The following is a 23,860-nucleotide window of genomic DNA, read 5'->3' as shown; positions in this document are numbered from 1 at the left end:
TTAGAAAGCGGTGCTGGCCATGCTTCCTGGAGCGAAGAGTCTCGGTATGCTGTCCTGAGACGTCTCCACATGTCTGTAGGCCATCTTCCCTTCCTCACCTGCTCCACGCAATTCAATGAAGAACAAAAAAAAAAGAAGGGAAGTGGGATGAAAGAATGGACACATGAATAAATTAATGCGTTGATCCGCTCCACAGACATTTGTGTTGGACAAAGTTAAACGGTGGAAAACATGCAAGATGTATGTTTCTTATTTCTGCTTAATTATGGTCTTGTGAAAAAAAAGGAAAAAGGATGAAAACAAATACAGAAAAGCAATTATAGTTTGAGTAAATGTAAAGTGCATTATTATAGATAGTACATATCCATGTCTGAATCAATACAACCAGTAAAATGTAGCTGTCATTCTAAGGAATAGGAGGATTATTATTACCGAGCACTAGCAGTGCTTGTTTGGCAGCATCTCGGACTTCATCCTTGTCCGTTCGACAGAGATACACCAACTGGTCAATACTCTCTTTGGCCTGGAACCACAACAGGTGGAACACACTGGTCAGCGTGATGAGGACATATTACACGTGAACAGATGTAGATAACAGCTGTATGTGTGTGTACCTTGAGACAAGCTAAGGCCTTGCATCCGCACACTCTGGAGTCCACGTCCTGGTCTTCCAGCAGCTCCAAACAGCTGACCAAAGCCTGAGGAGGAGGATGGACACAGTATTGACACGTCTGCACTACAGGTCATTATGTACTGCTGGGTCTGCTGATGAAAAAACACTTCAAAGATAGAAGAGATGGATTCCTATCCTATCTCAGACCTCCTATCTGAACTTCAGAACTCCTAAGTGTAACTGTAAACTTGATCCATGCCTCTATCTATGTGTAGAATGAACACCACACTGTAGTGCATCAGTGATCTGTGTGACAGTAGTACGGCCATCAAATTAAAACATTTCATTTACGACGGCATCACCCGAATGTGTTGGTGAGCAGAAGAAAACAAAAACCGACAGCGTTCATGCTGATTCAGCAATAACTAACCCTATAAGAGTGTGTATCACTACAATGTGCCTTCACATGTCTGTTGTGTCTGTCCGCTTTGAACAGCACCAGCTGCAGTTCACAATTAAAGGAATGCATTCTGAAATGATGTTTCCGTATTTACAGATTTGAACAGAACTGCTTCCTTGGTGGAGGTGAGAGCATTTTCTAGTAGTATTGAGTCATCATTATGGATTTCCCATGTTTTTTTAGGGGTCCGTTCACACTGACAAAAGCTAATCTTTTAGTTTTTTGAAGTACAGACCTGAAAATGAGCATACGTCTCCTTTAAACAGTACAATCGGAGAAACATGCTTAGTGTCTCAGACATGACATGAGGTCAAAGAGAAAAGTCAAAAAGAACACAATTTATTAAAGAAAAATACATTTGAAATATTCTTATCTGAAGTGTTTGAAGCGTCCTGTGTCCTCTCACCTGCTCTCTCTGTCGGGGCTGGGCAGCCAAGCTCCTCAGCACAGAACTGGCAGACGCCGACACTTTGCCTCGTGGGTCTTTCAGTAGTTTGGCCACAGCGTGAAGCCCCTCTCTCCTCAGGCTGCACTCTGCAGGACGCCGCAGAGCGTGCACGATCACCTCCTGGTCACATGACGCCAGGCTCTGCACCAACCACACTGTTGGAGGGAGGTTATTGTCACCAATCAGAAGCCTTTTCGGCATTCATTAAAGGTAGGGTTGGTCATCTTTTTGTTGAAATTGTCATTACACCCTGACAGTTATGAATTAATCAAATTTCAGTCAGGAACACTCTCGTTATAGATTTTAACCATTTATTGCAACAAATGGAATACAGTTAAACTTGGCGATAATGGCTCCGCTCTTTGAATGCTCCCCGGATTAGCCAGCAGCTACTGAGCTAAGACCGGGAGCACGAGCAATAACCCCCCTGGGTTTACAGGACAGAGGTACATTTTTTAAATACATTTCAAACATTTGCCAGAAGATGAACTAACAAAGAGGTGGAGGCTGGGGTGGAGGAGGCGAAGCTTCGCCAGCAGTGTGGTCTGTAGCAGCGTAGATGTAGAATGAATCAGTGAGAAGGAAGCCATATTTAAATAAACCTCCGTGAAGTGAGAGTGGGCTGTGATTGGTGCGTGGCCGATCGGAAGCTATGATTCAATCGGCTGGCTGTCAGCTGGTTACAGCTGGGGCGTATAACTTCCGTATCCTGCATGAATTTACGCTAGCTTCATTAAAAAGAAAAGAAAAGTACGCGAGACAAAAAACATCAGCATTGACTTTTCGTGTCACATGGGGAATAAACCGCGGTATTTATTCTTCCTCGTTCATGATTACGTGCATAACATATGAAAAAAATGTCGTAGGATTATTTTTTGAAGGTATGTCTACGAACATTGGATAGACCAGCCTGGCTCATGTTGGTTGTTTACGTTCATCATGATAACTTTGGGGGAGTGGCTTTGGAGAGTTGACTTGGCGACTTTCTCTCTAGATTTAGCTAACCTTTGAGCTCGTGCCAATAGCTACTTTCATTGTAAAAAGAGTTGGCAGCACTGAGCTGGGTTTTTTAGTGGGATGGTTCATCTATCGTACTCTTGCTCGTTTCTCAACACTACTGAACCTAGCTTTAAGCTTTAAGCTTCATGTGGGTGTGATACCTTCTTCTGCCAGCTCGGTCATGAGTGTTTCCATGTCTATAATGCCGTTGGCCTCAAAGTAACTCCACAGCTGGAACAGCGTCACCATCACTCCGTCTCTGCCGTCACCCCGCCGCGGTAACCTCTGATCCAGCACTCGCTCGACCAGTCTCAGGAACACTGGACAAACACACACATACAGCTGTTAACATCGCGCACACACACACACTAACATGTACTGCACATGTCCAGATGTGGTTGTACCTGTGTCGGCCATGTTGCCAGCCCTCTCAGGCAGAATCCCAGAGTAGAGTGTAGACAGTGTAACCAGGAAGCTCTCAGCAGACACGCTGTACACGCTGCCCTGCCCCACACACTGTTGCCATAGTGACACAGCACCCAGGCACAGGCCCAGCTGTGGTATCACTGTGACGGAGGACGATAGGACGGAGAGACAAGGGAGGAAAGGTAAGAGGGAGTCTTTTATTTGTGGATCAACTTACTGAAGTTTCACCTTTGCAGACGGAGACTTCACAGAAACACTAACACGGACATCAGGGAGAAGTTTCAGAAGCTGTTTGACCAACCGACAAGGGAACAGAAACCTTTCGTTTTTCTCACTTTTACAACATGTCGTCTATCAATCCACATGGGTTGCTCTCATTCCTGCTGTTTGATCCAACCCTAACCATCCTTCATGACTATAATAACCAGTCACGACAGCGTGTGGCTGATATTGTTTTCACTCTGTAGGTCTGTGTGTGTGTCATAATGGCAAAATGTGGTCCTGGAGACACCTACTGTGGACAGATGTTCCAACATGATGGAGTCGAAAGCACACAAGACGCACTCACGAAACTTTACAGGCGTGTATTTGAGATGAAGGCTGAGTTCAAAGATGGGTGAGGGCCGAGAGAAGGGGACGGAAGTATGAGGGTAGAAAGTCTACATTGATTTAGATGACGTGTGCAAACATCAACTCTGAGTGATCCTGTAAAATCCTGCAGCATTTTGATAGAAGTGGTGCTACAGCAACTCAGGATTCAGCACAACTGTCCATCACTAGTCGTGTTTCCATCCAGTTGTCAAGTTGAATTTTAAACAAACAATGTTTTGTGGAATTCGTTTGAATTAGTCAAGTTGTAATTGTCCTTTCATGTCAGCTAGTATTGTTTCATGCTGTCCTGAGACAAAGACAAACCTATGAACTGATTCAAGGGCTGCCAACAGCAGAAACAGCCGATCAGTCATGTGACTTAGGTCAGCACTAAGAGATAATTCACAAGTTATTTGGTAAAGGCGTTTTCATAATCTGTTCAGCACATCAACTTATTTTGCGCACTCCATACAGTTTTTTATAATGCGAAACTTCAAATGCGATACTTTGTGTATTTTGATTAAAATCCAGATGAAAATGTAGAGTAAATTAAAGTAAAGTAAAAAAGTTATTACGTATCTCATTTAGTGGATGTGTGCTCTCTTGGTTTCTGTGTTTTCTTGTAGTTTATGTGTTTTGATCAGCTACTTGTTTGATCTTATAGCCTCTGTTCAGCAGTGACCAGCAGAACAACACTATGGAGAATCCTGTTGTCAAATGAATAAAAACGATGTATCACTTAATGCAAGTTAGCTGACTTGCTGCCAGGCTCATCTTATCAGGAAGCAACATGCACTGTGTACTTTAGGTCGTCATTCACTGTGCCTTTGTCATAAAAACAGCTGTTACATGCACCGATGTGTATTTGATCATGTGTTGATGTGTATTGGTCATCTATGGGTCACCGGACAGCGGGGAGCAATTTATCAATTTGACCAACATCATGAGACGACACACGGAGGGCTCAGTGGAAAAGAGACATTACGCTCAGGGCTTTTCTTGTGTGACACTATTGTGATAGATGCTGATCATGAGGTCCAGACACACGCGTAGACTCCAGCTCTACCTTCAGCAGGCGGTCTGAGGCGTCTCGGGTTGTCCTTGGCGATGCGTCGGATCATTTCCAGGACTCGAGCCTCCCTCAGCAGTCTGTCCAAGGCGAACATCTCCCCACAGCGCAGCGGACCAAACATACCCAGACACTGCAGACAAGATGTCCGATATCACTCATGTGGTCCACCGTTTCAGTGCTTACACGGTTTGTTTATCAGAGAACACACCAGTCTGATGTCGTTTTCACACAGAAATCTTGATGATGACTAAAACTGCTACCACCGTTCTGCTACCGCAGTAGTACAACTACAACAAACACTACAACTAGAACTGCTAAAGCTACTTTTTCAAAATGTACGACTTTGACTTACTATGGATTTCCACAGGTTACAAAAGCATTTAACCTTCTTCTAAAAATGAATGCCAACCACTTCATACTTCAAATTATGCCAGATAATCAGAAATAATATGTACTGGTAAAATTGAAAAAAATACTTCTACTTTAATACTTGAACTATTGTAAACACAGCCGTAACAAGTACCTATTCAACTACTACGGCTCCTTTTTCTTCACAACAGAACTTCAAATTCAACTCCTTGAATAGTGTAGTGATGAATAAGATCACTCTCCTCCTCTTTTTGTCTATAAAGTGCTGCTTATGTCTAAGATGGATTGACAGATCAAATATCTCTGCTAAGCTGGAAGCTTGACATTCTGAAATCAAGCAACTTTTACTTTGAAGGCGAGCTGTCTCTGTTTCAGACTCTCAACTTCCTTTACTTCATTTTCATTATTAAAGTTGGATAATGGAACAAGCTGACGTTTTGGTGCGCTGAATTACGTTGCACATGTTCATTCAATGCGACAATAACACAAATCGTTAACCGTGTTGAAGCAGAATAACATGAACACAAGTAGACCAATGAGACGAGGTAATACCCCGAAACTGACATTGTTCATTATACAACGTGAACAATGGAAAATGAATTATACTTCTTACCCAAGAGAAGAGCAACAATAAGAACACTTTGGTGAATCCCAGAAATCATTGGGTACTAACAAAATAAGAGGGAATTTGTTCTTATCGCTTCCTGCATGAGGCCCTTTGTCCCATGAGATGTGCACTGAGCAGCTAGAGACCTGAAATGACATAAGAACAGTGTCCTACCAACAGCTGAGTGCTGCAGTTCTCCAGGTGGACCACCAGGGAGCGGTCTAAAGTGGTGCAGCCTGTGGTGAGGGGGGAGGTGGGGCTGTCCCAGCCTCTGTCTTGCAGAGACCTGCAGACACACAAGAGGCACTTTCAATGACATAATCAGTGTTATGATTACGTTAACACCGTTAGTGTCAGGATTTAAGTTCAGTCCAGTTTATTCATGCTTTTGTGTCCCTCAGTGGGGAATTAGTCACTCAGCATAGCAAATACAGACACATAGGATAACAGACAATATAAAACAGGCAACACATAATCAATTAACATGATATAAAAACAGTGTTACAATAGTGGCACAAATTGAACATTATCACACACACTTCAGCCTTGGTTATATTCACAAACAGACGCGTAGTAATTCTGTTTGTAGTGTGCACTTGGAGGACACCGTCCACACATGAGCAGTACATCGCTAGGCTCCCATTTGTAGAGCCACAACAAATTGGTGGTTCGCAGACGTCCGCATAGAACCAACGTGCACAACCTTTGACCATATGTACGTCACGCTTACCCTAGTGGACCTTTGCATACTTCCGAATGCTTAAAGTATGACTTTGGCTTAAAGCGACAATCCTTAAGATTTCAGTCCACTAGAGTAAAAACAAAGATGTTGAGCTCAGCGTTTAGCTGTCTGGATTCCATACTAACATGCTATTTTAAGAATTTTGTGTGTAGTTCCATTTTTTGTCTGTATGTACCCTGGAGGCAAACTCCGATTCTGAAAAATGAAGTCAGTGCTTCATGTGTTAAAGCTGCATTCTCTCTAATGTCCACCAGGGGGCAACTCCTCTGGTTGTATAGAAGTCTATGAGAAAATGACTCTACTTCTCTCTTGATTTATTACCTCAGTAAACATTGTAAACATGAGTTTATGGTCTCAATCTCTAGTTTCAAGTCTTCTTCAATACAGCATGATGTTCATTTAGTAAATGATGGTCCATTTAGAGTCAAACAGACCATAAAGCAGGGGATGCTTTAGGGCGGGGCTACACAGTGATTGACAGGTCTCTATACAGCGTCTCTACGTTACTCCTCCTCAGTCCAAATATGGTCACTTACGTTCACTGGTTGCAAAAAAAACACGATGGCGGCCAAAACGCTGACACAAGGCTTCAAAACATCAGTCCACAATGGGTGACGTCACGACGTCTACGTCCACTTCTTATATACAGACTGTGGTTTATACAGCACTTTTTCTGGAAATGTCACCACAGACACCCAGTTCATAATACTGCAAATATATAAATATTGCAAAACTTTCATCAGTGGGACATATAGGCTGAATTAGTGCTGGGCGGTATGACCAAAAGTGTGTATCACGGTATTTTTTAAGATTCTGGCGGTTTCACTGTATTGTTTTCTCCCCTTGACTGTGTTGTTATAGGTTTATAGTGGCTTACTCTACTGTCAGGAGTACATAGAATATAAACACATGTTAATGTCATCACGTTTGTTCGTATAATGTTGGGATAGCAGTTTGGCTGAAGTATTGTCGCCCCGGTCAGACGTTCCTTGAATCCAGTGTTTTAATCGTTGCTCTGAGTCTTTCTGACTGTCTGTAGTGGGACCATGTCCTTGCAGAGCTGGATCGTTATTGCGTTCGTAATGTCGCTCCACCGCTTGCTTTTCTTGTCTGCTAGCGAGTTGTACCCAGCATGCTGTTCGGCAGTGTCATTTTATAAATGTACAATTATTAGTGTTACAAATTGTTTATGTGTCACAAACTGTTGTGTCGTGGTGATGTGCCCTGTTAAAGAGTGTTAGTTGTGGGTTATTAATTGTTGTTATGAAGTTAGAATCATGACTACGGTCCCTCTCAATACATTTAAAAGTAGCTCCGCCCACAGCGCCCCTAGTGGCGAACAATATATTCTGCTGCCTGTTGAAGAGTGACAGCAGTTGTTGCGGCTATGCACCGGTATGACGGTGTGTGAAAAATTCATATCATACGGGAAATGAAAACCGGTATACCGCCCTGCACTAGGCTCAATCACACATTTATGTTACTGCCTTCAGTGAAAGATAGTGACTTAACAGACATTTATCTTCATTTAAATACATTGATTTTGCATTACATGCATTACAGATGGCCCTGAGCATCCTGTAGCTCTGTCCTTAGGGCAGTAGCTCCAGTGAATATGCCTTTATTCACAACTTTTCTTGATTGGCCAGCTGTGCAGAGTTAGTCTACTCCTAACCCATAATACCAAAACCTTATTTAAATGTATTAGTGATGCCAGCAGCATGGCTCGAGGTCTGTAGGTCAGTCTGCCCACCACTTTGTTTTGGGCTGAAATATCATTGGATGGATTAAGACGAAGTTTTGTAGACTTTCATGGTCCTCATAAGACCGTTTATTAAAGGGCCACCATGAGGGTCGCAATTGTGATTTTGAGTGAAATATCCCAACATGTTCGCCGTAACTTTTCCTCTAGTGCCATCATCAGGTCAGGTTTTAAGATTATCAATACTTTGGTTTATGAATACATATATTACATTCCCATCAGCCTCAGCTGTAGTATGTGTTTAGTGCCAGTTAGCAAGTGTTAGCATGCTAAAAATGTGTTAGCATTTTGCTCCCTGCACTACTGTGCATAAGTGCAGATCAACATGGCTGAATCTTAGTCTTGTTGAATTTACATTGCCAATATTGAATATTTGACCATATTCATGTTTAAAAAGACTTTAAGGCATTACTAATGGTGATGAAATGATCCAGTAAACTGGGTTAAAATGTATGCTTATTAAAACGAGTGCGTGAACTGAAAAATAATTCATACTGTTTCTTAGTAGGTGTCATTATAAAACTATTTTTAGCAAGAAATGAGATGACATTTTTAGCTTAAGATATCATAACCTACACAGGGGTACGACACTATATACAACAACAAGACATGGAAAGAATCTAGCCAAGAAAAATGAATCCCTCTATTTCGAGGAAGTTATGAAAACACGTTTTTTCCAGCCTCCTCTCAGCTGCAAACAGCAGTTTAATTAACAGAGCCGTGATGGTACAACACGGCTCCACTAGATGGCAGCAACACTCTTCAATAACAGGAGCTAGATGAGACTGGACGTCTGCTTACTGGGAACAAATGAAACCGTGAAAACACACATTTTTTACTTGATATAGGAACAAATCTTAAATCATTCACATGTATAGAAAATGACGTTTAGGGAGAACTTCAGTATTTATCAACCTGGAAACTATTTTCACATATTTAGGTTCAAAGTGAAAAATAGGGACAATGTTTTTTGGAAATTGGTCAAATTGGTGATAACAAAGAGACCCGATCAAGCAAAAGGTAAAGAAACAGCAGCAGTGTTTAATATCTCTGGAGGGTTCTTTCCATGATGGAACACCTGAAGTGGACATATATTGACAGTGAGGAGTTTCCCCGAGTGATGACATTGACACCTGTTTCTCCCTCAATAGTATACTGGACCAATTAAAACATTTTTTGTCCCATTAATAAACATGTGAACATAGTGTCCTGGTTGAACATGTCATTTATTTGACTGACTGATGAAGAGTGTGCGGTGGTTTTGGATAAATCACACATTTGGTTGGGTTTCAGTATTTTACACTTGCAGTTCATTTGTCAGCACTGACCTTCCACTTCTACTCCTCTTGTCGCCCTTCTCCTCCTCTTCCTCCTCCCAGTCAGATGTGTTGAGGAAATCGAAGCTGCCCAGAGCCGTTTCCACTGTGAGGCTGACCGCGCTGGGCGACCGGCTGTGTCTACCGCCCTACACACACACACACACACACACACACACACACACACACACACACACACACACACACACACACACACACACACACACACACACACACACACACACACACACACACACACACACACACACACACACACACACACAAAGTCAGACCATACGTCAATAGTCAGGTATGTCTTTGATGCCCACAGCAGTACAGATGAACACTCCTCATGACTCTCAGAGCAGAGTAACTGCTGAACTGCTGAAGCTACAGCATCAGATAAACAAGAGCATTCTTTCACATAACTAGTTGCTAATATTAACAGACCACAGGGCAGACTGGTTGTCAGGTCTCTACCAGAGACGTATACGGCGTCTCTAAGTCACTCCTACGCGTTGCAAATATGGTAACTTCTGTTCATTAGCTGCCAAAAACACAACACAGGAACGGCCGTAATCCAAGATGGCGACGGCAAAATCACCGAACTCAAGGCTTAAAAAGTGAGTCCACAAACCAATGGGTGACGTCACGATAACTACGTCCACTTCCATACAGACTATGCCTAAACCTAACCGAGTTATTTCCTGTGAAGACGGGAGTTTATTTTGAAAAGACTGCATGCATCGACATAGTGCTGGGCGGTATACTGGTTCAACGGTATACCGGTTTTCATCATTTCCCGTATGATATGAATTTTTCACACACCGTCATACTGGTGCATAGCCGAAACAACTGCTGTCGCTCTTCAACAGGCAGCAGAATATATTGTTCGCCACTAGGGGCTCAATGGTCGGAGCTACTTGTCTTAACTGTATTGAGGGACCCTTCATGGTTATAACTTTATAACAACAATTAATAACCCACAACTAACTCTCTATAACAGGGCAAAACACCACGACACAACAGTTAAACATAAACAATTTGTAACACTAATAATTGTACATTTATAAAATTACACTGCCGAACTGCATGCTGGGTACAACTCGCTAGATAGCTAGACCGCTAGCACAACAGTCTGCTAACAGCTGGAGAGGCTCCGTCGCTACCGTAACGTTACATTAAAGAACAGAACAGAGCGATGCAGGATGAACAAAGACAGACCGGAGATGCACCGATACAGTCTGTGCCCAAGAGAGGAGCTGTGTCTGCTGTTGTTGCTGCTGGTGGTAACACAAGCAACTCACTCCATCACCTCAGCAGAAAACATGAGTTGGAATACCAAGAGTGTGATGACGGTCGTCAACCGGTAACGTTAGCGCGAGTGAAACAGTGAAGCCGAAGGGTCAGACATCGCTTGAAGAGGCTTTTGCTCGAGGCAGCATATGACAAGAAAAGCAAGCGGTGGAGCGACATTAAGAACACAATAACGATCCAGCTCTGCAAGGACATGGTCCCACTACAGACAGTCAGAAAGACTCAGAGCAACGATTAAAACACTGGATTCAAGGAACGTCTGACCGGGGCGACAATACTTCAGCCAAACTGCTATCCCAACTTTATACGAACAAACGTGATGACATTAACATGTGTTTATATTCTCCTGACAGTAGAGTAAGCCACTATAAACCTATAACAACACAGTCAAGGGGAGAAAACAATACCGTGATATCCCGTGAAACCGCCAGAATCTTAAAAAATACCGTGATACACACTTTTGGTCATACCGCCCAGAACTACATCGACATGTGTTGCAGGACTTTCGTAGGAAAACAGTCAGGATACGCTGTATATTCAAAATGAGTACTACTCCTGCTCTCTGACTGAGCAGCACTCATTCCTGCACCGGTGAGGTGAGAGTGCTGCAAAGGGATTCTTATTGGGACAAAGTACAATACAAACTCTTGTAAACATTTGTGAATTTGAGTTCACATGCACTTCACTTGGATATGTGTATCCCAGCGATCAGCATTATCGCTAGCTATGTGTTTGCTAGCAATTAACACAAGTGACTAACAGGCTAATTGAAATGATAATGGCTTTTCTGCACTAATAACCCACTCTCTGACATTGCTAACAGCGTGCATCTTTGCAACTGTATGTATGAAGCCTGATTAAGAGGCACAGAAAAGTAGCCGGGAAATTATGCACGTAAAAAAAAGACTATTGTTATTTATATATGGATATGACTGATACAATGTTTCAACCACTGATGGTCATGATGAAACCCCACATCATTATCTCCTAATTAACTGTAATTAGTTATCTGATAGTGGACATTTTCTTTGATTGAGATTAATTGAGCAACTTGTGTAATCTTATCGCCAGATGTGATTTACATCATACTGTATGTTAATACTCTTTACTTTCAGACATAATAGAAAACATGGTCGATGTATATCTCATTTGCCAAATCATATTATAATATGTGAGACAACAAGCAAATAATGTAATTTAAAAAATATTGTTACTTATTGTCCAAAATATTCACATGGGATCTTTGTGATCACACAGATTATGTAATCAGGAGATGGTGACGTGACAATTCAACACATACCAAGCATAAATCACTTCTTCACCTTTACCTGAGGAGCACCATCTTGGGTTGAAATTGTGTAATTCATATCCACATTAAATAAACAAAGTGGGGAAAAGACAGTGGCGTTACTTCTACTTGACAACTTGTTTTTACAAAGTAACAGTTACTTTTGTTGTACGTTTTTTCCCCGCTTGGACCACCTGACACTGGAAATTATGCTTTGCAAATAGTCCACCGCTTCCTGTATCCGCTGTGTGGCGCTACAGAACACGCTATATCAAGTGTAAACCACATTGAGTAAAAGCCAGCAGGTGGCGCTGTGAGTATTAGTGAAAATTTGCTTGTGGACATCCTCAGGCTATGAGTGTTATCAAGCATGGGGAGTTTGGGACCGTTTAGAAGAAATCCAGCTGAGTTACATCAGCTTTTTTGATGGGTAATCATGTAATTTGGCTGCCCACTAAATTTGAGACTGATCTGGTCAACTGGCTAGGAGGAGTAAATAAAAGTATAAAATGTGACATTTCCTTTTGCCGGTAGGTGGCGCTATGAGTTATTGAAAATGTTGACATTGATATATGCTCAGACTTGAAGTAGCACCATGCATATGTAATTTTTTGCAGATTGAATAATGTACTTTGGAGTTATAATAACTTTATTGTTCATGCCGAATGAGGCAAAAATGGCCGCCACGCCACGTCAAGGTTCTTCCATGAAAACTCACGAATTTGATAACTTTTCATCACAAAGGTCTGAAGAGCATCCTGACCAAATTTGAGGTTGATCACATTAATTCTTTAGGAGGAGTTTGTTAAAGTACAAAGGCTAAAAACTGCAAAAAGTGACAAAAAAACAAGGCGGGTTTACTGTAGCGCCGCCTAGTGGTTGAATGAAATGAAAATGTCAGGGTATATTACAGGATGCAATGTGCACATATGCTGAAAATCTGGTGATTTTAGGACAAATGGTTGAGAAGCTATGTGTATTGATATATAAGCCACGCCCCTAAGAAGTTTATTGGTCCATATCTTGTAAAGATATCAAAAAGCTTTTAATAACTTTTGATGATGTCGATCCAATAATGATCCAGGGCAAATTTGGTAGCAATCGGACACAGCGTGCAGGAGGAGTTTACAATTTCTTTTTCACAAAATTCAAAATGGCGGAAAATCTAAGTAGGCAAAGTTTAGGGGTCTGAGAGGCTTTTTTGTAGAGCTAGCGGAGCTGGACATGTGTGTCGAATTTCAAGTGAATCGGACATACTGGCCAAAGGGCGTTGCCGGTCCAACTTCTAGGGAGCTTGAGAGCCATTTTTTTACACACAAATGTGCAACCTATATCAGATGGCGTGCAACATTTGGTGAGTTTTTGAGTATGGCAAGTCCCCCAAATATGCGCCCGATGTACTATGTGCATTCAAATTTCAATTGGGCCTTCGTGGCCTGATGTTGTCGGTTGCTCGGACCCTAATTACAATTACTACAAACCTCTAAAAGCAACTTTTCTTGTTTCCCACACATGCTCCATCCTCACCTTTAGTGTGACCTGCAGCAGCTTCAGCTCTTGCTCCAGTAGTTGTAACTCAGGGAACTGTCCTCTATAATCATCCAGAGAGGAAACCACAGCTGCCAGGGCATCTTCAAGCCCACTGTCCACAGGATCGTCACCCTCCCTGGAGAGACAATCTGCTCCTTCATCTGGCGTCTCCTCCTCCACCGACACCCGGCGGGCTACATACGTCACGTCCACGCTCTCTAGGCACGTGTTGCACTCTGGCGGTGGGTTTGTGTTCATTTGTGACAGAGTATTAGAGTCCACTACTTCAGTCCTGGGAGGGGAGGATGATAGGACAGAGCCGGACAGGTCCAGTTCCTCCCTGTGTATATCTGTGACGTCGTCAGGTCTTGTGTTTTCTTTGAAGACAGCAAGCCTGGTTGGCGACATGTCAGCGTCTGAGGCAGTACAGCTGGGCGGCTCAGGAGTTCTGCTGGACAGCTCCATTTCGATGTCATTGACGGACAGCCCTGAAGCCAAAGACATCACCTCTCCGGATTCGGCTGATCTGTCCGTTAACACGATGCCATCGGTGCTGTTTTCACTGATGTGGCTCAGAGAGCGCGAGTAGCTGCGGGAGGCATGGCTGTTGGTCGAAGCCCCATCCGCTGTGGTGGAAGACTGTTTCCCTGCGTCCTCGCTGTCAGGTCTTGTCATCACAGTGACCTTCCCCTTTTCCTCTTCCCTGCAAATCAGTTTGAGTGTTAGTTCATGTTAGTATTGACACTAGCACACAATGCATCTCTGTCTCCATGGTCAAATGTAACAATGTCACATTATGAGACTGTAAAGTATAATTTAAATAAATTCCACCCAAAAAAGAAGCACAGACATTAAAATCAGACTCTACCTGTCGCTCTGTGCTTTGTGTCCGGATGTGTCGGGAACCTCCCTGATGGTGCAGACTTTGTGGGTGGAGTTTGGAGTTGAGGAGGAGGAGTCTCTGGGGCAGAACGAGATGTCAGGCTGTGGGGAGGAAGTCCCACTCACAGCTGGCTGGATGTCTGGTGTCACCACCACTGACTGGAGAGTGAGAGAGATGGAGACACGCTGAGTCACACAGACAGTCCAACCCAACGCAAAAACAAAAGGTGTGTCCCGTTTGTTCCCCCTCGGTTTTGCTCGTTCTGATATAGAATGATAGACCGGTTGGCTGAACCAGATCAAACCCTCATTGAACAGCTGCTCTACTGCTGTCTGCTGAATTTCTTTTGATTTGTTATTGCATGTTTTCCCTTCACCGAAGATGTTAGATACCAGTACAGGAACTACATTGTGAGACTTTAAATGCAGCTCTTCTAGTTCTTAGTAGTTTAGGTACACAGCCTCAAATCTACGGAGAGACTGTTCTAACCGACCGCATCGTCGTTTGCAATGTTAGCTTTATTAGTGCTGTTAGCACCGTTATCTGCAAGCTGTCGTAGCTGTCGTCGTGTTGAAAACCGTGTTAGATATGTTTTGAATTTCAAATTCAGCACTTTTAATGTTAGGGTTAGTTAGGGTCAATATGGTTTCGACAAAATATATTTGTATGTGATGGAAAAGCTGAGATTGTTGTAATGAATATCTATTCTTCTATTACATCTCCCAAAATTAACTCAACACAGTTTCTATATTCCATGTCAATCCATGTGTTTACAACATATGGACAAGTATCGTTATCTTTTGTACGCTTATCCTTCCTAACCAGGAAACAGACCAATCCTGCACATCTTGATGAAGCTGAGTTTTGACAGAAAAAGGCAAATTCTCATTCCAAGATAGTTTTCTCCTCAGAGAGAGGAAAAGGGTGGAGCCGAGGTGACAATGCTAGTGTTGCAGCACTCTTTCTCACATAATATACCTTCACAGTGATATAATAATTAAACAAAAGTTAATGTTTGATAAAAACTACAGTGGCCAGCAGTCTTAGGAAATACCAAAGCCTTCTTTAAAAATGAAACTAGATATGTGTGAGCAGCTTTTAAAGAGGTAACCATAGACTGTATGTGTAAGAACCAATAATGGTTCTTCAACCTGTTAAAAGTGAAAGACACACACATGGATCACCATGATGGAGCAACATGCAGACACATTAGCTTCAGATTCAGTCCCTTCCACTGTTGATCTAACGTACAAACCAATCCTTAACAAAGACAATGACACCGTGGTAGACAGAGAGAAGAGCTGGATAGAATCATAAAGAAGGTTCATCTGTGTGTGTTACCTTGTGATGTGTAGAGTTGCGTAGCCCTCCCACAGAGAGCCGAGGACTGGAGGAGTCATCAGAGGATTCGGATGAATTAGACCACGCTGTTCCGTTCTCTAACTCTTCATGACGCCGGAGCATGTTCTATAAGAGAGCAGCGCTGTGTTAAAGGCTGGACTGAGGAGAAAGTGGTGGCTTAAATGTATGTTCTTGGCGCTTTGACCGCCACAAGCAGAGCGTCATCTCGTCCCATTATATTCAAGAGGAGGCAGACAATCTGGATTGATAAATAGCACTAGAGGAAAGAGGAACAATATGTGCGTTAAATGTTGGAGTGAACTGTCCCATTAAACTGTAATTCCACTGTGCTTTCCATTATTTAAAATCCTGGAGGCTAATTGACAAACACAAAAAGAACTGAGGGCCTCACTTCCATTCTGGATCCGGGCCACGAGCTTCAACAGACTGACAGCTGGCCGGCTAAGACTGGCCAACACCACACTGCAGACTCAGTGAGCCGCACGGCAACCCAGCTGGCCGGTTCCCACATTTCACACACTTAGTGATTATTTTCGCTGTGTAAGACTCTGGATTCTTCCACTTTGCTGTGCAATTGGATCAACAGCTTTTGACGATTCAGGGTGCACCGATTAAACAATCTCAAATACACAGTCATTAATTATCTTCAGTTCATATAACGAGCAGCGTTCAACTCTGCTTTGTTCTCTTCCATTCTGCTTCAGTGACCACATTTGTAGAAAAGTGAGCGTACTGCACAAGAACAGCCGAATGGAAACGGATATGTCAACAGAGAACCTTGAGGCAAAGCTAAGTGGACACACGGGAAGTTTCAGAGAACTTCTCCCTATTAAACTGCTATGGGATGTTGCAACATACTAAGACCTGGTGACTAAACAAACAACTGAAAGTAAGTTGATCAATGTGCCAAAATGAATGGAATTATTGTAAAAGCTGCTCTATTGATATAAATATTTAGTACAAACTAACATCTGTGAGACTACATTGTTTTAATAGATGACAGGAGCATCAGAATGGTAACTAAATTATTGAAGCTGCTACAAACTGACACTGTGTGTTCCAACACCCACACTACCAGAAAAAAGATGAAGTATGTCCCAATACATAACATGTCAAATGCCGTATGCCAACAGCACCAGGATGTCCTAGCTATTCTGACCCACAATCCTCTACACAGCGGATGAATGAGAAAGAGGGTCAAAGTTCAAGATGCAATGTTATGAGGCAGTAGTGAGGAAGTAGTGAGTCCCAGCTGAATGTATACTGAACAGTTCGTAGCTTGTGAGGGCGGATATGGTTTGTATTAATTGTAAAAAGAATGCGCTTTGTAACGCAGCACCTAACTTCAACATATCGACCAGAAACATGACAACATTACAAGTCATCAGTCATCATACTTATCATAGCATTGTTACACAACGCCTCAGTGTGCTTCAAACTAGGTGCTTTTCGGATTGTCTAACAGCATTTGAAACACATTTTACAACGCTGGAATCAAAAGAGGGTTGTGTCCTTCTATTTCCTTGTGACCTTTAAAAATAGACAACGTGACGATCACGTCCACTTTGTTTGTGCAGTGCTTGGCCGTGTGTGCATAGGCGTGAAAGGAGGTGGGGGCTTGAACTGCTCTCTCAAGCTTACTTTTGTCATTTTTCAAACAGCTGCTTCCATCACAGTTCATACTTAGGAAGAGCAACACCATGAATGATCTTAAGGGGAGAATGTTGCATTTGTTAACTAAAAAGTTGATGTGTGTTTTGGGCTGATGAGACAAGATACGGTAGTGGAAGGCCAAAGTCCACCACCGCCAAACACCCTGCGTCAAAAACAGCCCCCCCCCCATTCACAATCTACAACCTCCACAAGGAAGGGGCTCGTGGAGGTGCCATCCATGCCCCTGTCGTATTTCCTGTCTCAACGAAAACTAAAACTGCCCAAACATGGCAACGTTTTGGATTTGAAGCCGACAAAAGAGGTGAATCCACAGACCATAGACTTGCTTTACTGCCACAAGGTGGACTGGTGTCGCTACGCTCTCATTCATGGTCTCTCTCTCTCTAGTCTAGTGTTACACATAGTAAGTCAAATTGGTGGACTTTCCCTATCCAGTGTTTGGTGTGATATCAAACCGGTTTGAAAATGATGACATCGGCCCGACCCAACCATTCAGAACAGGTAGAGACACTTTTCGTCGTGGTCGGATGACGAAATGTTGTTTGAGATCATGTAGGGGTCAAATTCCTAGCTTTTAAAGGCATTTGTTATCAGTTTCTAAGGCCTTCACACTCAGCAGCACTTTTGAGAGGTGTTCAAGGAATAAAGGATAATTCCTGTTTTATCAACTTAGGTGTTGCAATCATAGTTTTCACCATAATTTGTATCACTCATGATAAGTAATGGTTGTAATCTGAGAACAGAGCGATACCACTACACTGAAGTTCGATGCAGTCAGACAATCAGACGGGTTGTAAACACACCAAGAGTTTATCCAGATTATCTAAAGCACTTTGTTTGGAGGTCAAAGGGTGAGCGCAGCTGAAAGGTCGGTAATAATCCTTTGCTCACAAAACTGTGCTCGCACAAGCCTAGTTGGTACATAGTTGTACAGTAGGTGTAAGACATAGTCTCTATTTAAGAAGTGGACGTAGTCATCGTGACATCACCCATTGGTTTGTGGACTGATGTTATGAAGCGTCAAGTTCTGCGATTCGCCATCTTGGGTCATTATTGGACATGTTGGGTTTTTGGCAACCAATGAACAAAAGTTACCATATTTGGACTGAGGAGGAGTGGCGTAGAGACGTATAGACATTATTATGGTCTGTTTGACTCTAAATGGGCCATCATTTACTAAATGAACATCATGCTGTATTGAAGAAGACTTGAAACTAGAGATTGAGACCATGAACTCATGTTTACAATGTTTACTGAGGTAATAAATCAAGAGAGAAGTAGAGTCAGTTTCTCATAGACTTCTATACAACCAGAGGAGTCGCCCCCTGGTGGACACTAGAGAGAATGCAGCTTTAAGACTCTTCCACATGGCTTCACTCAGCAGAAACTTTGATCAATGTTTATATTGGACTTTTTATTTTACCATTCATCATTCATATCTCTTCCAAACAAGTTCACCTGGAGGTTTGTTTGTCTGGCTGTCTCACAGGCTTTACACTGTCAGAACTTCATCAGAACATCATACAGAGTTATAGGTCCACGATTCTCCAAGGTTCATCCTCAGAAAGTACTGTCAAGGTTCTATTGGGAGGTTGTAGTTGCCCTATAGGCCAGTGGGGAGTCATATGTATGCAGATCTTCAGTTTGACCAAACACCAGAGCAGCAGATTTCCCCTTCCTGCTCTCAACCAGTGAAATCAACTGAAGAAATGTTTGGAAACCTTGCATACATATTTCCATAAAGCCATACACAGACAAACGGAGACTACTGTTCTAGGTTCTACACCACCATTACTGTCACTAGTCAATATTCCAGTAGGTTGTGTGTTCCTACATTCTGCCGGGGGTTCTACTCCGTATGGACTTACTGCAGTGGGCGGTCTTGTTGGTGAGCTGTCGCTACAGGAACAGCTCTGGCTAAGCGTGTCTCTGAAGATGTCCAGCAGCGGCCAGTGCTGCCGCCTGGTCAGACTCCGAGGCAGAGACTGCACGTCAAAGTAGCAGCAGGTGGAACAAAAGGGAAAGTTAGGGACTGCTGGCTTGCTGGCTAAAACTCAATTTCTCCCTCCACGGCAGCGGATCTAAACCACGAGATCTGAACTCCTGTTCTCCGCAAGTACACGGCCAATTCCATACGTGATGAATCCGATCAATTCTATGAACATGAATAATTTACAAAAACTCAAACAAACTGCATGCATCACAGTCTATGTAAAGAAGAGATGTGTTTTTTCCTCAGCTCCTCGGTCTGCACCACTAATCAAACATAAGGGTAGTGAATATCGCACAAAATACCAAAATAATCCAGATTCGAAAAGCATCAGTGAAACGTGACTCTGGAGAGACAAGTGTAAAAGAGAAGCAAATAGATCACAGAAGAACTCACATAGAAGGCCTGTTCACGTAAAGATGGCGTGTCAGGAGGACTCTGGTTGAAGATGGTTGAGAGTCTCTTACTGACGGTTGGAGCTTTGTTGACAGTGCTTGCCACTGACCCCTGGTCATCTTTATCAAATGGACTGACAGAGAGGGGAAAAAGGAATGGAGGCAGGGGAAGACAGAGATAAAAGATAAATAAATAAATATTCAATATAATATTTAAAGCAACAATGAGGAACTTTACTTTTGTGTTGATTTTGACGGTCCCTGTGGACAGAAGAGGTAGTATTTGCAAGCACCAGAGTCCCTTAAGACAACCTCTCATTTTACTGCAGCAAGGTCTCAAAGTCTGCCTAGCGCAGTCCTTGATCTGGTTCTCCCGTGCCTCCCTTGTCTCCAGCGAACCTGGCGACAGCTGGACCTGGGCCTCCAGCAGCATGGTGTCGGTGTTGACTCCCAGCGGAGCAGCGAGGAGAAGCTCTGCCTCTCCCTGGCCGGAAGAGGAGACCCTGCTGCCGGGTGCGGAGCTTTCCACCTCCCGCCCGAGCTCCGACTGCAGGTGGAAGGCTGCAGCGAAGTCGGATCTGGGTCTGTCCACGGTGGACCGGTCTCTGCTGGAGGCCACGCTGGAGTCAGAATCAGCTTTATTGGCCATGTGTGCGTACGCATACATGGATTTTGACTCCAGTTTCCACTTTGCTCTCAATGTACATACACAAGTTTACAATAAACAAGAAAAAAAAAATATATAACAAATAAAACAAGGGCAACAAAAAAAAAGTAGAACAGATGTAGCTATAAACATTTAACAACTATGTACATTACAAGTATAAATATATATCCAAACAAGTATACAGGTGCATCTCAATGAATTAGAATATCATCGAAAAGTTAATTTATTTCAGTAATTCAATTCAAAAAGTGAAACTCATATATTATATAGATTCATTACACAGGGTGATATATTTCAAGCGTTTATTTCTTTTAATTTGGATGATTATGGCTTACAGCTAAGGAAAACCCAAAATTCAGTATCTCAGAAAATTTGAATATTACATATTAGACCAATTAAAAAAAATATTTTTAATACAGAAATGTTGGCCTACAGAAAAGTGTCCATGTACAGTACACAGTACTATGCACTCAATACTTGGTCGGGGCTCCTTTTGCATGAATTACTGCATCAGTGCGGCGTGGCACGGAGGAGGTGTTATGGAAGCCCAGGTTGCTTCGATAGGGACGTTCAGCATAGATTCTCTCTGGGGTTTAGGTCCATAGACTCTCTCTCTACAGTACTGTGTACTGTAAATGGACATACTTTTTAGCAGGCCAACATTTCTGTATTAAAAATCATTTTTTTAATTGGTCTTATGTAATATTCTAATTTTCTGAGATACTAAATTTAGGGTTTTCATTAGCTGTAAGCCTTAATCATCAAAATTAAAAGAAATAAACGCTTGAAATATATCCCCCTGTGTAATGAATCTATATAATATGAGTTTCACTTTTTGAATTGAATTACTGAAATAAATGAACTTTTCGATGATATTCTAATTCATTGAGAGGCACCTGTGTATATATGAACATAAACCTATAAACAACAATGGCAATGGAATTGAGGTGATAGTGCAAGTGGTGGTAATAGTGCAAACAGAGGTAGTAGTGCAGTATGATTCATTGTTCATCAGAGTGACGGCCAGCAGAAAGAAGCTGTTCCTGTGTCTGGTGGTTTTGGCGTACAGAGCTCTGTAGCGCCTACCAGAGGGGAGGAGTTGGAACAGCTTGTGTCCAGGGTGTGAAGGGTATGCAGTCATCTTGGAGTTTCTGGTGAACCTGCATGATATCATCTGGTTTCACCAGAATCTGACCCGATGGCACCGATGACGAGCATTAAGAATAGCTCTATAGAAATAGACCATCTTCTCTCTGATGGTCTGGTTTACTGATGGAGGTCATATAGAGGATCAGGACTAAACTGAGACTGGTTCAGGACCAGTTAAAAGTTTCTCACAGTAACTTTAAGCTATGTTAATGAATAACCCTTAATTTTAACCAACAGTACAGGACTCATGAGGCTCAGGATCATTCTCAGTACACCGACATGATTGTTGGCCAAACTTACTTCCAGGTGACTTCCAGGCTTAGTTTAATAGTCCCAAGGTCATTAATATCCACGGCAACTGTCTGGGGGAGTGCAGCAAACAGGTCCTTGGTCTCGCAGGAAACACTCCCTACAACCACGTGATTGGCTAAGCTCTTCAGCTCCGTCACCTAGGAGATCACAGAAACATAGTTTGATCACGCTACCAAAGTCTGGCTGCCTTCAACAGGTCCATTTATGTCAATCATTCAGGTTGAGACCTTTACACTATCAAGCTCCAACAGTAGCAGTAAGAACATGAGTGTCCTTATCGGCATCAGAGACGTAAAAGGTGCTATATATATATACATATATATATATATATATATATATACACTGTATATGTCAAGGCCTTCTCTGCTGGCCTAAACAGAATCACAAAGTTATAGCTATTTTATAATTTAATAATTTTTCTTAAATACACTACATGTATCATAATTTATACAAATATTTTTCCCATTATCTTATGTTCTCATTGCACAGCTACTGTGTTCCTCAGTTGCTCTGCTTCAGTGCAGCTTGTTTTAAGTAGAGCTTTTATCCAATCAGATTTCACCTCTGTGTCTCTAGGTAGAAGAGAGGCCCGAGGCCTGCAGACTCACCAGTGATCCCTTTTAAGTGAATGGGGACGATATGGTTGATTGGCATAGTGTTCAACCAATCAGATCTTTAGTTTAACATTCTTTGACGTGCCAGAGCGGGCTGCAGGCCTACAGCTACGTCAGCATTAGCAGCAGCGTTGCAGTGAGATTCTGTGCTGTGATTGGTCAGTGGGCGAGCACGTGACTATTTCGAAATGAAACTTACAGCAGAGGCTTAGTCGGAGTAGTAAGACAAGTTCAAATTGAAAGATGGTTGAAATTATGATATTTTTAGCATTTTGCTTGGTGTAGATTTTTATTTTTTTTACCTAGCTTTGTTTTTTAACACTCAATGGCTGAAGGAGGAGAAACAGATTTGTGAGTTGGGATTTAACTGTGGGATTAAACTCTTTGTCAACAAAGAAAAGAGGATGTGATCAGCATTTGGTAAGTCAGCTGGTTCGTTTTTTTACATCTAATATCTGAATGGCCCTTGAGTATGTAGCAGAATGCATGTTGCTGCTGTTGTTTTTCCGTTAAGCTAGTTAGCCTAGCCTCCCGGAACACTTGCGGGGCACAGCTGCTTTTGTTCCGGTTCAGAGGTCACATAGACCGCTGTCTCCTAGTGAGTGCAGAAAACATTATATTTCCTACAATTTAAGCTTCTGCATTTTCCAAATGCACTAGTATTATTCAAACGTTTTGTTCGGTTTGTAAGCCTCGTACTGAACGGTTTAATACAAATACGTAACGTTATATAGTTACAGCCCAAGAAACGAATAATAACCCTAGCTGTGGCGCCATCATGTGGTTATAAGGTGGTATTTCAGCAGTGAAGGCCCAGGTATAAAATGCATGGCCCGCCACTGGTATACTGTGTGTGTATATATATATATATATATATATATATATATATATAGGACCAACTCGTTAGTACAGAATCCTGGATCATGGGCATATTCAATAACGCAAAACACCAAGGGACAACATGAATTATGCATAGGCTACCATATACTAAGTATACATAAAAATACATCCAAAGTCATTTAAAAAAGACATATGGAGGGACTGACCTTCACACAGAGGAACTCACTGACAAGCGGAACGAACACCATCTCTTCACTGTCCCACAACTGTTTGCCATTGATCTCTATTCTGCCGCGGAGCTTCCACCGCTGCCTGCCGTACTTCATAAAGATCTGAACACACACACGCATGCGCGCACATCAGTCTCAGTTGTGCCTGTCAGCAGAGCTGTGTGTGTATACTTTGTGTCCAACAGTCAGCTTCCTTGTTTTTTA

General features: G+C 42.4%; 1 protein-coding gene across 1 annotated transcript in view; it reads right to left on the bottom strand.

Moving 5' to 3' along the window:
- Nucleotides 1-23,860, bottom strand: part of ripor1 (RHO family interacting cell polarization regulator 1) — a gene marked incomplete at both ends in the record, with an annotated part of 43,269 nt that continues 19,409 nt past the window's right edge. Inside the window, 15 exons of the mRNA XM_079162485.1 lie at nucleotides 1-98; nucleotides 433-523; nucleotides 615-698; nucleotides 1,480-1,676; nucleotides 2,682-2,840; nucleotides 2,925-3,086; nucleotides 4,604-4,739; nucleotides 5,760-5,871; nucleotides 9,418-9,554; nucleotides 13,538-14,243; nucleotides 14,409-14,581; nucleotides 15,765-15,890; nucleotides 19,846-19,978; nucleotides 21,961-22,109; nucleotides 23,633-23,758. Coding sequence (XP_079018611.1) covers nucleotides 1-98; nucleotides 433-523; nucleotides 615-698; nucleotides 1,480-1,676; nucleotides 2,682-2,840; nucleotides 2,925-3,086; nucleotides 4,604-4,739; nucleotides 5,760-5,871; nucleotides 9,418-9,554; nucleotides 13,538-14,243; nucleotides 14,409-14,581; nucleotides 15,765-15,890; nucleotides 19,846-19,978; nucleotides 21,961-22,109; nucleotides 23,633-23,758 — 2,589 coding nt within the window. The remainder of the gene's footprint in view (nucleotides 99-432; nucleotides 524-614; nucleotides 699-1,479; nucleotides 1,677-2,681; nucleotides 2,841-2,924; nucleotides 3,087-4,603; nucleotides 4,740-5,759; nucleotides 5,872-9,417; nucleotides 9,555-13,537; nucleotides 14,244-14,408; nucleotides 14,582-15,764; nucleotides 15,891-19,845; nucleotides 19,979-21,960; nucleotides 22,110-23,632; nucleotides 23,759-23,860) is intronic.

Source organism: Pholis gunnellus (genome assembly GCF_910591455.1).
Source record: "Pholis gunnellus genome assembly, chromosome: 7".
Classification (NCBI taxonomy): domain Eukaryota; kingdom Metazoa; phylum Chordata; class Actinopteri; order Perciformes; family Pholidae; genus Pholis; species Pholis gunnellus.
This window is presented reverse-complemented; position numbering and strand designations above follow the sequence as displayed.